This window comes from Salarias fasciatus, chromosome 23 (genome assembly GCF_902148845.1).
Source record: "Salarias fasciatus chromosome 23, fSalaFa1.1, whole genome shotgun sequence".
Lineage (NCBI taxonomy): Eukaryota > Metazoa > Chordata > Actinopteri > Blenniiformes > Blenniidae > Salarias > Salarias fasciatus.
The window spans coordinates 5,136,015-5,152,889 of NC_043766.1; the positions used below are offsets into that span (position 1 = coordinate 5,136,015).

The window sequence follows — 16,875 nt, forward strand, 5'->3', positions numbered from 1 at the left end:
TTTCCAGCACCAGTTGCTTTTTATACAGGCATCTACATGTGGTCATCTGAAACAGCCCATCAGCAACATCACCAATGCTTCATTCCGTTGACTTTGAAGCGTAAACAGTCAGTAGCCCATGGGTAATTAATTTTGGCTGCGATATCAGGTTGTTTTTCAGATCAGATTTCTTCAAAGTCTTGTGTGAGCGGAGGCCAGAGAGGACTTGGGGTGGTGGTAAAGCCTTCTTCACTCGAGCACATCAAATTAAGTTAGACTGTGAGCTTTGATGCATCGCTCCCGTGGAAAGTTTCCTAATAGAATCACAAATGAAATAAATCAAACAACATTTTGTTGCGCAGCAGGATGAATTCAGCCAAACCCTTCTCTGACACTCGCCCTTTAAAGGTAATTCATGCAAACTGCTCAGCTCGTAACACCAGAATATCAGGTATGTCCTCTCGCACCGAGGAAGCCAGTTTGGGAAGTGCTGCTGCCAGGTGCCAGACTCCGAAAGCCAGTAATGTTGCTTTTATGCTTTTCTTCCTTCAGCTTCATCTAAGCAAGCCCCAAAATGAACGCGCTTCACTCGATCATTTTTGGATGTGTCTTCACTGCGTCTGTTCTCATGGTAAGCGACTTTATGACTCTTTATTGCCCTGATGTCAGCTTTTGAATGTGAGAGCTCCATTGACTTTAATGAATGAGGAAATGGAACATAAATGTTTGTGTTCTCTGAAGCCACTGTGGATGATGTTTTTATAACCATGTGGTCAATTACAAGCCAGAGGACTGTGACAGTTTAAAAGATCATCACTTTTAGAGAGAAATACCCACATTTTGTTGGTTTTACTAGCTTCTGTGATAAGTTTGAGCTTTTTTTAATCTTCTTTCTGCAGAGTATTATTCTTCAGAGTCAAATAAGTACTCTTGCTCTTGTACCAAAGATGGTCAAAGCTGTAATATGGGTTCAGCTTTCTTACAGAAATGTAGGTAATGAAATGCGGGCTCTGAAATGCACTCAAAGCATGAAAGTCAGGAGCAGCCCTTTGAAGGACCCTTCCATCAGCTGTTTCTGTTCTCTGAGTGTTAATTTCACACACAACAGATGGATACACAAGGGAGTTGTCTCTTTTTTATGTGGTAACATCTTAACCATATTGATTGAAAGTGGTTTTGATGCTATAAAAGCGCTCAGTGATGCAGAAAGAAGTTAATAGCCCCCCTAAAATACAGAATGAATTGAAAACCAGCGTAATGAAGCTGTTTGAAAATGTAACCAGTGGGTTTTTGGCAGGAGAAATATAGTAGGAAAGAAAATATAGCGAAGTCAAGTGGATTTGGGTGAGACATACGTTTTTGAGCTTTTCCCACTCAAGCATACACACTAACAAAGAGTATTCATTAGTCTAATTAATTTAACAAATGAACAGATGACCTGGAAAACATAACATCATTTACGCAAATAAATAATGTTCAAATTCATTTCATTTTCAGAGTCACTGCAAGTCGCAAGCCACTTCGACCCAGAGCACTGAGGCTCTGCCTGACAATTTCATAGGGTTTGACTCAGTGCCTGACAAAGTGGTGGATGGCTCAGTGGTCCGTGTGCGGTATCAATGCTCCAGGCCATGTCGGCTGGGAGTGGAGGTGGTGGTGTCTGCATTAAGGAAGACAGATTTAGTGGTCTTCAGAAGGAAATGGATCAGCAGTGTGCCCCAAGTCAACAGGATCCACCAGGTGCCGCTCAGATTGCCTCCGTCCATTTCATATCAACCTGATTTTTTCAACAGGAACATTTTGGACATGCAGAGTATGACAGTTCGTGCCTTTCTGGATTATTTTAAGAATGGCACTGAACTCAGCACATACCGGCGCTCAGTGCTGAGGGTTTATAAAGTGTTGCAGATAATGCCGCTCTCTGAGCGGCCAAGTAAACCTCCCACTGAGTGTCTGTCATGGTGGGCTCAGCTAATGTGGCAGCTGACCGACGACAGGATTCATCAGTGTCCACACGAGTCAGGTCAGTGCCCTAATCAGTTTGTCAGTCTCCCTTCGCATCTCGTCCTCATATCCAAAACATTTAAAGTAAACATAAAACGCTGTCGGCAAATACTCCCTCTCCGTGTGTTGTTTGCACACAGACATAATCGATCTGTTAAAGTTCCCTTTGGCAAGTACTGGTGAGCACTTTGGAGTGGTCCGCAGGCTCCAGCCTTTCATTGACGGAGCCCTCGAGAGAGCCCGCCTGCATGCTGTTACACAACCCAGGTCTGGCTTCACAAACCGACTTCTGTTGCTTCATTATAGCCGCACCGCATTCTGTATGAAGTTCAGCTGCGCCGCATAAAAAAAAAGTCTCCTTCAGGGTTTCCAAATGTTGTATCAAGTACTCAACAAGAGCAGACTTTCTTGGATGTTAAATGTTATAAAGGTGGACGCGAGTGCGAATTGGCTGAGATGAAGAGAATGTAAGGCCAGTGGTTTGTGCTGATATCAGCAGATTGGAGAGCCACGGGTCAGTGATTGTTTCCTTTTCCTCACCGGCATCTGTCAGAACACACTCCACTTTTAGTTTTACTTCACTATCTTTATAAATGACTTTACAAGCTTCACCAAGCCTCTTCACCAGAGCATATAAGCTTTTTATTTACGGTCAATGAAAGACAGCGAGGTCAGTCATTTTTAGCAGGCAGCGTTTTAAATTCCACTTCAAGCATGAGCGGCTGGAGAAATGTTTTGTCAAACCGTGTCTCGTTGCCGGGTTTTTTCAGCGTCGCCTTGTCTGTGTGGGTCTACCTGCTGAAGCGGTGTCACAGGAAGCTGTGCGGGATCGTCCACCGCATCGACAGAAAAAAGTCATACGACTCCATCCTGCTGCAGCTTACAGACACAGGTGGGTCCCGGCAGCATCTGCCCGCACCTGATGCCACTGCAGGGAATCATCCAGCAGCATCATGAGATGATTGTCAGCGGCGATGTGTGTTTTTGTGAGACTGTGAAACACTCTGTGTGATGTATTAATGAAGACTTTGGAGTCTCCTCTGCTGAAATATATGATTGTCATATGTCTTGTTTAGGGAATATTGTAGTTCAGGCACGTATGACAACAGGAAAAGATGGAGCTTTCCTAATCAATGTTGCTTTGCCCCTGTGGAAATGGATCAGATTGGACTGTTTCATACAGCACTCAAAGGTATAGCACCCCAGCATGTGTGCCCCTGGGTGGCGGGGTAACTGAAATTAAAATGGAGCTCAGAGCAACATCTCATTCTTTCTGTTCTGAGCTGCATTTTGGTGCCATGGCTTTTGTTGTTGTTGTTGTTGTTGTTTGCAACAGCTGTAAGATCCTGAAAGATGGGTCCTTTCCACCTGGACAACTCCAGGCGATTGTGGTGTGCACTGCAATTTGAAGTCGTTCACAGCCGAGTAGGTTTTTTTTTTTTCTGAACTCGTGCGTTATGTTGACTTGCAGGTGCTGTTGGATACAACATGGGATGATGAAACCAGACGACATGAATGCCAGTAAGATGTTTCGGGTTTTTTTCTCTCTCTCTCTGTACAATGAGGAAAGCAGAAAGCACCTTTTAGATGAGTTTCTGCATGAAAAAAAGAATACTGACTACATGCAATGGCTGTGAATGCTGATAATAAGTAGTGCTAATAAATATTCAAGTTTCCAGGACAGCATCCATTACGACGACACTGATGGATACTTTGTGATTGGAGGAGGTAAATACATACCAGGCATCCACGGGTATTTTGGACCCATCAAATACTACCGCTTTGGAACTGCACAGGTATTTTTTTTTTCTTAAAGTCAATAAGATAGTGCTGTGCTACTTTAATCTGCTATGGGGTCGTTTTTAACCCTTTATCGAGCAAGTGACCATGTTTGGTATTTTCCTGTGGCATTTTCCTTCTGTAACCTCAATAATAACGACGGAGTTCATTTGCCTTTGAGATGAGTGGAAACCCTTGAGCAGGGTTTCTGGGAGAAACCTGAAAATGGGCAAAAATTGAGATTTACAAGTCACTTTTAAAAGATAAACACCATCGTGTTTTGCCCCATCGACACCATAATTAATGACATGCACTCTGCACATAAAACCACTGTAAGTAACAGACACGGTCATACTGATATTTAGCATTGGGTGGAAACACTGAGTCATCCTCAGTTTGACTCCAGCTTTTCATCAGTTCATTGTTTCAGTAGTTTTCTATTTTAGTAGTTGATGTTTGTATTAACAACAAATGGTTAGAAAGTTATTTTGCTTGCGACATAAGATTAATTAATTGAAAAAAACAAAAGCAATTTTATTCATTTCATTGCAGGAAAACAGTGTTTCAAATCACATTTTTTTTTCTTTTTTAAATTACTCTTATTTACAACACTTGCAAGTGACATCACTTTTCAGCTCACGTCGCTCACATGTTAGCATCAAATGATAACCACCAGCAGGATGTCTATATTCTGTGTACTGCCGTGAGCTACACAAAAATCTGTTATATTTGAAGGGATTTGTTTGTTTGCTTCATATTAATTAGATGATGAACAACACATCCAGCTTGCCAATTCTTTTCAAAATCATGAACATTTCTTTGTCAAGTGCCAGGATGCACAGTGTGGTGAATACAATCACCTGCATCATTTAGTACGATGATGGATTAACAATGCTGCATTTCCACATGTTTAATTACGATTCTAGACAGGACACAGATCAACAAATGTAGCTTTGCTTTTTTCACCAATAGTAGAGAAAAAGGCCATTCTGATGTGGTTTCTAGTTTTTTGTTGTTGGTAATGCTGATCACTTCAGTACGTCTAATCAGGTTAATCCATAATCACCAGAGTTCGGGGCTGTTCTTTATTTTCTCATTAAACAGAAAAACCTTCAGGGGGTCAATTTACATACAGCTTTGCAATGCAAAGCATTTTTACATGTTCAAGTTTATTTGTTGCATTCTCACCCACGCTGTCAATCAGGTCACTTTGGTTTTTATTACTGTTTGAAGCTAAACTTCTCCTGTAACGTCTTTTGCAAATGATGATTTATTTCACAGACAGATAATCCACTGCATCCCAAGTCAACATTACAGGAACTGGAAAAGACTCATCAGGAGTGTCAGGAAATAAAAGCTTTCACAAAAGCTTTCTGTAAAGAAGTCGCTGAGAATCGCTCACTGTCACCAAACAACAAAGGTGAGATATTATTCTGACAAGTCTCATAAAAGCAGTGCTGGAACCACTCTACAGGGAGAAGCCTTGTATAATAATAGACCTCATATCAATGGTGCCAAATCCCCAGCCGTACACCCACTGAGTGAGGGAAGAGTGCTGTTGACATGTTGGTTCTCTGTTTTATTTTCAGGTGTTTGTACCTCTGACTTCTACCCACTGTGGGGTCAACTCAAAGACAGGAAGAAAACCTGCTCACAAACATGGACCTGGAAGCTGCAGCAACAGTTCAGCACTCTTTATCATTTGCTACAAACAAAAGAGGAGATAATTCAAACAGGTGAGGGAGGATTTTTCTTTACTCTCTTTCTGAAACTGGGTGCTATATCAGCAGCACATTAATCAACTCGCGCTTTTCTGCTTTTGGTAGGATCGTTGGGTGTAAAGCAACTCGGGAGATTGTTGTTCGAACTGGCAGTGGCTGAACTGTTTTCTGTGGAAAGGACACAAATGAGCATTACTTCCCAATCAATGGCTTCATTACAAGTATCCTCCTGCTTTGGGAATCACAGAGCCTCGCTGCTGTTGGCCTCCATCCACCTCGCGGGTTTGGGACGTCCAGCCAATCAGCAGCAGGTAGAGGTCGCTATCTTACCTGCATTTAAGGCTTTTTTTAATCACATGCAATCGATCTTATTTATTAACAGTGATCCCATTCATGTGCTTCAGGCTCATGTCTACAGTTTAATCGGTGCTGCACATGATGACCGTTTCGCCTTGATGCATGTTGGGTACAAACACTCACAAGGCATCGATGGGTTTCCTGAAGACCTGGACATGGCGTATAGCTACTATTCCAATGTCGGTTCACAGAGCGGCGTCGATGCTTCAAGGATACATGAAAGCAAGGTACGTTTACACCGCCGCTGAGTTTAAATGACAATAAGTGCCTTCGCCGAGCTTCAGCGTTAAAAAAAAAAAAAAAAAAAACAGAAATATATACGCTTGAGAAAGCATTAGTGCAGTTGTCAGCAATCGCAGGAACAACTGATGCAGGAATTCCTGCAGACGATGCAGCACAATGCAAAACAAAACTAAAGAAAAATAAAAAGCGGTAAATATGCTTTCAGTCAGAAAGCCACAATGGTAAGAGACTATAACGGCACTCCCAGGGCTCTCCAAGCAATCTGCTTTGTTGTCCAGTCAATAAACATCTGTCTGTGGGATAAACGATGCAGCTCGTTCTTCAGAGGCGGATGTGAGCCTACGCACACGTCCAAGCCGTCGACTCCTCCAGTCTTTTTCAGTCTCAAAGCTGCGGCTCTACTCACTTTCACCTCATATCCACATGGAAAGGCTTCCTTTCATTTACAGAGACACCATTGTTTATAATCGTACCTTTTAGATGCGTGTGAACATTTACCATTTTGCAGACTCAGATTCATGCAAATATTTGCAAATAGACAGACTGGGAGTGTGCCAGACTTCCCTGAGGGCGAGTGCCATATTGATCTTCATTTTGACTCTTGATATGAAACCATGAAGTAGCATAAGATGCTAACAGGAAGTGTGGATAACACATTTTCAGAAAAGGTCACTGCATCTAAAAACCCGATTTAAATTGTCCTTTGAGGAAACTTGCCAGTAGTCTGCAGACACAAGCAGGTGTGTGAGAAAACATACTGTTCTCACCATAAGATCAATACCGTCTTTGTTGGATCAGTGGAGTCTGTGTTACAGGAAAGATAGACGGGCCTAAAATCTTCATTTGAAAATGGGAATCAGTCTTGATGAATAGAGCAAGAGCACTCCAGATAAGGAGCCGCTGATGAGAAAAAGCTACTTCCGACTGATTTCCTGTTTATTCTCTGAGTATTTAAATAAGCTGCGTCTAATGAACACAGGTGCATGGAAACACTGAAAAGCCCCCACTGTCTGCAGCAGCTCCAATAAAGAGCCAGTGCGTGGAAAACACAGCCGTAGTCAGATCTCTCAGTGAAATCTATAATGATTCGACCAACTCCAAGGCTCTCTCAGAGTAAGTAACAATGACAGTAACAATCCAACCAGACTCATTTTTACTGAAGGCAACAGAGTCGCGTTGTGCAGTGATTGTTCTGTCGGAGTTGTCAAGGTTTGTGACGCCGCGTTCTCGTGATCACCAATCAGAGCTGAGGACTGTTGTGGCATCGCTTGCTTGTGTAGTCTGAGCCATCCATCATATCTCATCAAATCACAACCCACACACACTCCTGATTGATGAGATCCGTTGAATAGCACCTGTGGAGTTTCTTTCTTTTTTTTTCTTTTTATTTCATTCATCCCTCTTTTAAACTTTGGTTTTAAAGTTTGATTGCATATTAAGTCATGAATTTTTAAAAAGGTTAAAGACAAATCTGCAGCTCCCCCTCCGCTTCACAAGCATTAAAGCAGATTTCAGCTCATCGCTTTATGGGCCAACCCACGGCCGTATTGTTTATTTCACTGTCTCAACTCTTCATTTGAGCCATAGCACTTTTTTTCTCTCTCTCTCAAGCCAAAAAGCTTCTCTAAATGTCTGCCGCACATTACCTGCCAAACACGGTTGGCAACAAGCCGGGGAGCCCAGTGGAAGATTTAGCTGCAGGAGAAGGACACATTTCCCTCAGAATCTGTGAGGAATGAGAAACATTCATACATATATTCATCTGATTCATTAAGTGCTGGTCTGGTCTGGTAGTAATAGCTGTAGTGACAGTGGTGCGTCGTGTGGTGGGTGGCAAGAGCAACAGCTATACACCCGAAGGATTATTCTAGGTGTGGTAATAAGTTCCGTGAAAAGAAAAGATATTTGTAACTTTTTGACGGCTCTCGAACATTCGGTATTGTTGGCTGTAGAAATACCATATTTTCTGAAGTACTATAAATCACACTTTAAAGTACAAGGCACATCAATTAAACAAAATGCATCATGAAGAGGAAAAAAAGAACAACATATAAATCATACAATTAGTGTTGCTTTGCTTTTCACCACGCTAACAGCTCATCGGCTTTCTCCAATCAATCACAAGACTCCCAGATGTTCTTCCTGCTACTTTATTTCCATTTTCTGCTCAGTTTTTGATTTAATTTCAGCTGCGTGTCTTTTTCTTTGGATGACATGTAGCTTTTGCTAAACATGCAAGTGATGGAGGTTTTCCTTTAGTGCTGCGGGAGAATTGTGTTTTCTTGCCGGGACATCTTCTGGTCACTTCTTAATACAGGTCTGCATGACAAGCCAAACAATAAATCAAGTGTGACGTATTTAGTCTGTAGCTGCATTTCCACAAACAGCTGTAACAGCAGTAGTGATACCACAGAGTGGATGGTGCCCGCATGTGCTGCAGTTGGTGGAAAAGAACCAGATGTAATGCAAATAGTAGATGGTGACAAACACAACACAAATCTCTACAACTTTGTATAATGGATGAAAAGCGATTACAATAAGTGGAAGGAGACAATGATGTTGTCTATTTTGGAAAAAACTGGATATCCGGCTTTCATCCAAAACTCAGTGCTCGGTGTGAGTCTCAGCTTATGCAGCATGAGTGAGTTTATGATTCATGTTAATCGTGTGTGTTTTACTCAAATGTGCGAGGTGACAGCCCTGCTTCACTTGGATATTAAAGCCATTTGTTAGAGTTCTCTTTTTCTTTTTTTTCGGTCCATTCTGCTGGTGAAGTAGCTTCAATCATGTGCTGTAAAACCCACCAGAGAGGCCTGCATGTCCTCATCATCCTAAATCCTGCAAACTGCCTGTTGGAGCCGAAGTCCGCCACTGTTTGCATGTCGGCAGTTCATCACAGCTGTTTTGTTGCTTCTTTTTCTTGTTGGTTAATCAGTTCATACATCAATTTCTTTCAAGCAATTAGTAAAATACATCGTTACTATTAAAGAAGTAACTAGTAACTGTAATTGAACATTAACTTTCCCTTCAGTCTGCTAAATAAAGCTTGTCTTTTCCTCGAAGCAATACCTCCCTGAACATATCTACTTAGAGAATAAAGAGGATTTGGAGAGGATGACACAGGACGAGGCGAGCGATGTCTTTCAGTACCTGAAATACGAAGCAGAGAGGGGCAACATGGAGGCTCAGGTACGTGAAATGTTTAAAACCTCTGTGACTTTTCAGAAATTGCACTGCACAAAAAAGGGCCGCATGTTTCCACGCCTGAGAGTGCTTTTTTAGTTTCCACTTAGCGGTCAATAGCTGAGTCAGTGTCCAGAAGTGGCTAATAAAACCTCTATTAACTTTAGAAACGCATTGGGACAATGCTTCAGTGGGGACAAAATGGAATCCCAAAGGACTTAGAGAGAGCAATGAAGTGGCTGGAGAGGAGCGCTATGCAAATGAGGGATCCCACGGCGATGTACGACTACTCCGTCCTCATGATACAGGTTGTGTAAAGTTATGGGTACTGTTGTTTCACAGTCAGAGTTGGTGTGCTGTCTGTGTTTTGACACTTATTGATTCACTGATTGATGTTGATTCTTTCAGGGCAAGGGAGTGAAAAGAAACCGCACCAGAGGTTTTCGGCTGCTGGAAAAAGCTGCAAAGATGGTGAGAATATAGCAATCGATCGTTGTTTACACACTGTGTATGTTTGTGTGTTCACAGTCTGTGAATGCACAATGAAGCGCGTTGTCTGTTTCCTTGCTGTAGGGCTCAATTAACGCCTTGAATGGTTTGGGCTGGTACCACGGGACGATTCTTAATGACCACAAAAATGCAACGAAATACTTTGAGAAAGCCGCTTCGAGTGGAAACGTCGACGCAATGTTCAACCTGGGACTTTACCACCTGACCGGGAAAATCCCTGGAAAGCCGTGGGCGAACGAGGTCCGGTCTGCGCGCCCCGTCAACACGCAGCCGCGTCCCTGTCCAGGTGTAATCAACAGGCCGACGAAGATAAACCTCCCATTTGTGTCTTCCGCCACAGAGTGCAGCCTTCCGGCTCTTCCTGAACGCGTCGCGGTTCGGCCACGTCGCGGCGTCGGTGGAGGCTGCGTGGTACCTTTCGACAGGAAGCCTGGAAGGGGTGTCTCGGGATGTGCAGAGGGCTGTGATGTAAGAGGCTTTCATTAGCTCGGCGAAGAAAGCTTTGTTATGGGCTGTTGCACTGTAGCCCGCAGCTCACTGGCATCTAATTTCAATGACAGTGGCTAATTCAAGGTCAGAGCCCAGTATTTGCATATCTAAAAATAAGAGGCACTGTCACCGCATTATTGCCTGGCACTGAGAGATTCTGCTTACCAATGTTCCCTCTCGTATCTTATGAATTTAAAGAAGCTCCTCCTGCAGGGGCTTTTTTTAGAATGACCTCAACAAATCTGAAACTATTTTTGGATCATGCTAAAATATTTTTCGTTTAGGTGGAGTAAATTATATTCCATAATTCATCAGCCATCCTCTGCCCTCTCTGCAGAATCCTAAAAAAGGTCTGTGAGCAGAATGGACACCTTGGATTTATGATCAGAGGGGCTCTCCAGGCCTACCTCCAGGGCTCATGGTAGGGGCATTAATTTCAGTTATTTTACAATTGTCCTCATTTAATCATTTTCTCTTCCCTATACTGTTTGTCTCCATTTCTTAGCATTCGTTTTATTGTCTTGTCAACAGGCAGGAGGCATTCGTGAAATACGTTTTGGCAGCTGAAACTGGTTTGGGTTTGGCCCAGAGCAACACTGCGCACCTTTGTGAGGTAACATATGGGCCCTTCCTAATATTAACCCCGTGTGTCTATTATTATCTGCCTGTTGATGAGATAAGTCAGGCCTTCTGTATAGATATTCAAAGAAAGCCACAAGAAACTAATGTATTCACAGCACAAATCTTTCTCTAGCTTTCTAGACAAGACTCAAATTCACATGAGGGATTTCAAACATTAGTCTTTCAGTCCAAAATATGGCAAACATGTACGTTAACCACCCAGAAAATGTTAATGCTAGTTAGTATGAGAAATCCAGGTCAGTTGGCTGCATCGTTCTGCTCAGCTTGTTTTATTTTCATGCAAGGCTGCCTTTCCACTGTGGCTGTACTGTAGCAGAGGACAATGAACAGCTCACAGCAAAGGTGGAATCACTCCCTGGATCAGAATATAAATGATACGGGGCCATTTTAGTTCTCACAAGTCCACAGAAGAGGACCTGAATCAAGCACAGGCAAGCACATGAAGGATGGAGGCAGAGACAGAGAGAGATCCAGACATCAGGACTGTCCATTAAGACAGCAAACTGGTGGCTGCATCCCTGCCGCTGACTGCCAGGGGAAAAAAACAACAACAAAAAACTTATGCTGCACAGAGCAGTGCCTGTTGTTTTCTCAAAATCTTTACATGTTCATGGATGAGCGGAGCAGCAACAGCAGCTTTGATTAACACTGTTTACCGAGAACTTGTGTTTCACCTTCCCAGAACCAGTAGGAAGGAAAGAACAAGACCTTCCACACCCAGGCTGAGCGAGGTGCTGTCAGGCACACGTTGGCTTCAACTACAGTCCAGCTGCAATTAGCAATCAACTCCAGGCAGCTGCTGCTTGCTTCTCGACCGACTCTAAAACAAATGTGTGATTTGATCCGTGTCATGCATGTTTTTATCTGAATCTTGGCAGCAGAGTCAGGATGTTAAACTGACCTTCAGTATGCTCTCCAACTGGAAATGCAGCACTTTCACATCAATCAGTATTCTCCTTCAAACAAACAATACTCACAAAAGCCCGATTTGGCTTCGTTTTATTTGATTTTATTTGATTTTAGGCACAATTGAGTCATAATTGAAGCTGTGATGGCGGCTGATGAACAAACTGCACGTAATTCCAGTCACGCGGTGAAATCAGGAAACTAAACTGGAGGGAAATTATTAGCAGTTGATAACGCAACCTTCATCATTGCTCTGCTCCTTCTCCCTGTTCGCTCATTCTCCCAAACGCAGGAACTGAATCTCAGTTATGATTGTCAGTGGAGATATCATAACTACTCTATATTGAACTATGATCCTCATCCATCCGGTGAGTTCATCTCATTTCATTTTGCTTTAACCCCCATCCTCTCCCTCTCTCTCTCTCTCTCTCTCTCTGTCTCTCTCTCCTTGTCAATCTGGCCCCTGAACAGCAAGTATTTATCTTCTTTTATAGCTTTGCTGAAAATGGGAGACCACTACTACTACTATTCCTCCAGCGCACAAGAGGACTCATTATCCTTGGCTGAGCGGGCCATATCAATGTATAGCAGAGCCGCTCTAGCAGGCAGCCCTCAGGTGACAGATTTACTCAGGCTGTAATCTCATCACCGTATGATAAACTTAATTAAACTTCCGCGGGCTCAGGCCCACCGCAATAAAAACAACAAACAGCATTATACACTGTTATTATTTGGAGACTTTCTCAGTGAATAACCCATCAGCCTCCTGTTATGATTTTATTTTCACACTGACTCACAGGGAATGTACAACTTGGTTGCTTTGGCACATCAAGGACACATTCTTCCGCCGAGCGTCCTCCGCTCGTTTAATGTGTCGCAGAGGGACGAGCAGGAGGCTGTGATGGAGAAGATCCTGAAAAGGTGCTTTTAACATTAATTTGTTGTCACGACGATGAATAATGACGGATGTGGGAGATATTGCGACGTGTGCGTCGGTTCAAAGCAGCAGGTTTCCAGTGCATGTTGCATTAGAAGAGTGTTCCTAACTTTGATGTGTTCAATGGAGTCTGAATTGTGAAGGGTTGATGTTACTGCAGGTAGTCAAGACAAATAAGATGATACTGCTTGGCAAGTTCTTTTTTTCTTTATTTTTTTTTGCCTGCGCTGACTGTACCAGTTTGTGTGTTTGTATTTTTTCAGCCTTCAGCTTAATGTTGTTTCCATGCAAAATGCAACAACATGTTACCTTTTTAAGTGAGCCGCTGACATACACTTAAAAAAAGTCCGATATGGTTTATTAAATACCATTTTCTACCGTTTTCAAAAATTACTGTTTGACTGTAAATGTATTTTTTTCCTGGATGATAATTATAGTTTTACTATGGCAGCATCATGACATACCTTCCTCATCTCCGGCTGGCTCATCCTGACTGTCTTACCTCAACTTTAACCAATCATCACTTATTTTTCACCCAAACCAAAGCAACAAACACAATGTGCACTACTCTCCAGTGGCTGGCAGAGTGGGTCAGGTCAACTTATTTGTATGAGTTTTGTTTAGTTTTTTTTTTTTTCATTTTGAATGTTGCATTTGTCAAATTATAATTAGAATATTTTTTGAGAAACACTCGAGAAACTAAAGTGATCATCTGGATGAGACTAACCTCAATCTGTTCTGTCCTTTGTGCTGCGGAGGTAATACTTTAAGCCAAAAATCCTGGATTCTGTAATACTACATTGAGTCACAAGATGGTATAGTGAGCCACTCTATTGTGTTCAAACAAAAAAAATCTACTGCTAACAAAAGATCTTTCTCACAGACCTAGGGAAGGACACGCTAGACACACACAGACAAATTACTCACAATTGCTGTCACAACAACATGTCATGAGTGTAATCGCATTTAATCTACCTTCAGGATCGACTCAATGAAAAGAGAAAGATAGTTATTAATTGTTAAGCACTTCTGTGTTGAGCTGCTTTGCCGTCTCGTTTATGCCATTTCGGTTTTGTCTTTTGCTGTTATTATAATATATTTAGATGCTTTAATGCAGTGGCTAACACAGTTTTATTGTTCTTTTCCCCTCAGATGTGCAGAGATTGAGGAGGGCGAGGGAGCCAGTCCCTGCTCTTTAGCTCTGCTCGGACTCCAGACGAGAAAAGCCTTGAGGAGCGTGACCCAGAACAGAGCGCAGCTCGCCTTGGTAGGCGTCAGGCAGTCAACTCCCTCTGTACATAACAAGAGAGGAAACACACTAGGAGGCCACATTCACACTGTATATTATCCTTCTTTTAATAATTTGATCTGTCTTTAATTATTGAAGTATGAGAAAATGCAAATTGGCCTTCAGTTATGAATAAGACATTAAAGCCATTATGTACAGCTATTTTCAGAAAGAAAACGTCATAATTTATTCAAATCATTCTTCTTATTTCTCTATAGGCATATGCATCTCTTCTCTCCGTCTTTGTCATTATTGTCGTCGTGCCTGTGCAGAGCTGTCTGGGTGAGTAATTCCTGTTGTTCACCGCTGGCTGCGCCCATCTGCATGCGTTTGCCACACGATGGTGGTATTTCCCCACAATTGCTGCAGACGGCCTGCACCTTTTGAAGTCCTTTAATCAAGAAATCATTAATGGCAGCAGAACATCAGCCAAGCAAATGAGCTGTAAAGTATTTAATCTTCTTCCATTTCAAATCACGGCAGAGCACAGAGGCGGTGTGATTGCACACGGGGCACAGACTCTCGGCCACGGCGGCGTCGACTTGAATAGGGAGCAAGATGGCATCTCGGGAAGACCCTTCAGAGCGGCGGGGAATCTGCGGCTCACCGCTCTGAATGGCCGGCGGTGGCTCCGGCAGACCTGCGATTTGGCGGTGACTCTGTCCGGCCTGTGCTTCTTTGCTTTCTGGACCACAGTCCTCTATCATTTCTTATGACATCAAGCTCCTGGCTCAGTGACCCAATAGCCACAGAAAAAGCTCCAGACACTACACAGTGTGAGAGCGTGCATTTATAGGATGAGCTGCACAACTCCTGCTGTGACACATTTGTGTTTTGAAAGCATGTGAGTCAGTTGAAGCCGGGAAAGAGAGAGGTGCTGGTCAGGATGTGTGTGTGTGTGTGTGTGTGTGTGTATACACCTTTATCTGAGCGTTGCTAATGTTTCTTCGCTACACACTCTTCTATTGTTCTGTCTGCAGCCGATAAAGTACTTATCATGGAGTTTATTTAATTAAAGCTGACTTCAGCTGCCGGCCGGCTTTGTCCTGGGGATGCAGAGCCGCAGGAGGGGAGTGAAACTTCTATTCGTGATAGTCCAGTAAAAATAGATCAGGGACGGTGGTGCATTTATGAAATAAAAGAGTCAGCCAGAGATGGATCCTCTGAGAGATGTTGAACCAGCTCAGGCCTAATGAGTCAACTATTAAAGGCTTGTCCCTGATCCTATCAGCGACATGTCGGTGATAACCATCGCTCTGAAGACGGGACATGCAGCAGCGGCATGTGGAGCTCTCGAACACGAACGCAGGAATTCCACATGGTATTGATTCTGTCTTTTTTTTTTTTTTTTTGCTGGGCAGGAAGTAGTGATAACACAATATCAGCTGAACCCATCGCCGAGGAACGTTTGGCTGGGAAAAAAAAGGGACTCGCCACAGAAATGTGTGGCGCTTCAGGACGCCTTTGGAGTCCTCGCCGGGTTATAAGCTAAAAGCCGATGCTCCTCCGCGCTGCTGTTGTTGTGCGTTCGTGGAGATAACACAACGGGCAATATCCCGCCAAAGGTTTTCTTTCTGCGGCAAACTGGAGGAGCAGGCACTGTTGCTCAGATCTTAACAGTTATTTACAGCTCTGAGTGACTGTTGTGATGATGTGCAGTTTATAGCTGCTGCTTGGCAGAGCTGTCATTAGTTAAATAAGGAGTTTCACAGTGTAAACAGCTCCGTGTGGAGCTGCTGCAGTGCAGACTGACGTCTGTGTGTAATTCAGGGAAGAACTAATGATCTCCCTTTTCCTTCCTCTGTTTCTGTCCCCAACGCCATCGCTCTGCACATTTAAAGAGACCAATTTCTAAAAAAAACAACAAAAAAAAAAGCCCCATTTATTTCAAGTAGCGCAGCCATCTCTCTTGTGTTTAGTTTAATTTTTTTTCTGGAAGTGTTTTGTGCTGCTCACCATGGCCATCATGGGTGATGTTAAATGAAAAACCACTCAATGAAAGTAAAGAGAAAAGAGTCTATGTTGTTCCACAAAATGAGCTTTAATTAATTTCAAGCACTGAAAGACCCCGCCAGACATTTTTTTCAAAAACTCAACTGTGTAATTTAATTTTCCCCAAAAAGTTATAATGTAGAAATCATTAAAAAATGAAATATTTTCTTCAAGGACAATTTCTGATACATTAGGAAATATTTATTTTTTGGCTTCTGGTTAATACGGTTTCCTAAAATGGCTTTAATGCGAATGGGGAGGCTAAACGTCCAGGTCTTGTGCTTTGGAGATGTGTTCCGGATTTGATCTTCTCTCCTTTAAACGCAAAGAGGCCAAAAAAAAAAAAAAAACCAGTGAAGACGACTTCAAAGTTTGTTAAATACCACCTTTTGAAATTGAAACACAACCTTTAACATAATGCTGACAATGTTTTCTTTCAGTAAACAAAACAAAACATGTTTCCAGCTTGTGGAAGAAGCTTTGGCTTCTGTGGCGGTTTAATCCCAGCATGTGGTAAAATGTCATTAAACAGTTTCCACCTCATGATGGTGCTAGATGAGAGAAGTCAGAGGACAGTAAAACCATCGGGCTCCTCACTGAAGTCTGCTTTAAAGTTCATTGCTCCTCGCCGTTGCCAAGTTCCCTCTGTAACAGTCAGACATGTCGGCACAGGGTGTGATTGTACCGGAGCAGGACCGTCAGTTTTATGTCTTTAATGTAATTTGTGCTTATGACTGCCCTGTCTGCTCTTTCACCTTAAGCTGTTACTCATTGACGGCACTCTTATCATTTCATGAATAAAATAAATTGATTTACTGACCACACCGGTGTTGTGCTGGCAATGA

The 16,875-nt window shown here is 42.7% G+C and overlaps 1 protein-coding gene across 2 annotated transcripts; it reads left to right on the top strand.

Moving 5' to 3' along the window:
* The first annotated feature begins 475 nt into the window (after positions 1–475).
* Positions 476–16,415, top strand: LOC115382293 (protein sel-1 homolog 3). 2 transcript variants are annotated; one of them, XM_030084000.1, is made up of 24 exons: positions 476–610; positions 1,477–2,002; positions 2,124–2,250; positions 2,754–2,875; positions 3,060–3,175; positions 3,455–3,504; positions 3,656–3,779; positions 5,044–5,182; positions 5,352–5,498; positions 5,589–5,794; positions 5,888–6,067; positions 9,147–9,272; positions 9,434–9,574; positions 9,675–9,737; positions 9,840–10,016; positions 10,117–10,244; positions 10,603–10,686; positions 10,797–10,878; positions 12,106–12,181; positions 12,308–12,429; positions 12,613–12,734; positions 13,903–14,017; positions 14,257–14,320; positions 14,522–16,415. In XM_030084000.1, exons 1-24 carry the CDS (start codon positions 554–556, stop codon positions 14,752–14,754), a joined length of 3,327 nt encoding a protein of 1,108 aa, XP_029939860.1. In that variant the 5' UTR covers positions 476–553; the 3' UTR covers positions 14,755–16,415. The 2 variants fall into 2 exon arrangements, with proteins under 2 accessions (XP_029939860.1, XP_029939859.1); XM_030083999.1 differs by having other exon boundaries at positions 12,106–12,429.
* The last annotated feature ends 460 nt before the right edge of the window (positions 16,416–16,875 follow it).

Excerpts from the sequence above, each read along its gene's own strand:
- LOC115382293 (XM_030083999.1), top strand. The coding sequence starts at position 554 with ATGAACGCGCTTCACTCGATCATTTTTGGATGTGTCTTCACTGCGTCT. Across the intron at positions 10,879-12,105 it reads ACACTGCGCACCTTTGTGAG|GAACTGAATCTCAGTTATGA; the intron begins GTAACATATGGG and ends TCCCAAACGCAG. Across the intron at positions 12,430-12,612 it reads CTCTAGCAGGCAGCCCTCAG|GGAATGTACAACTTGGTTGC; the intron begins GTGACAGATTTA and ends ACTGACTCACAG.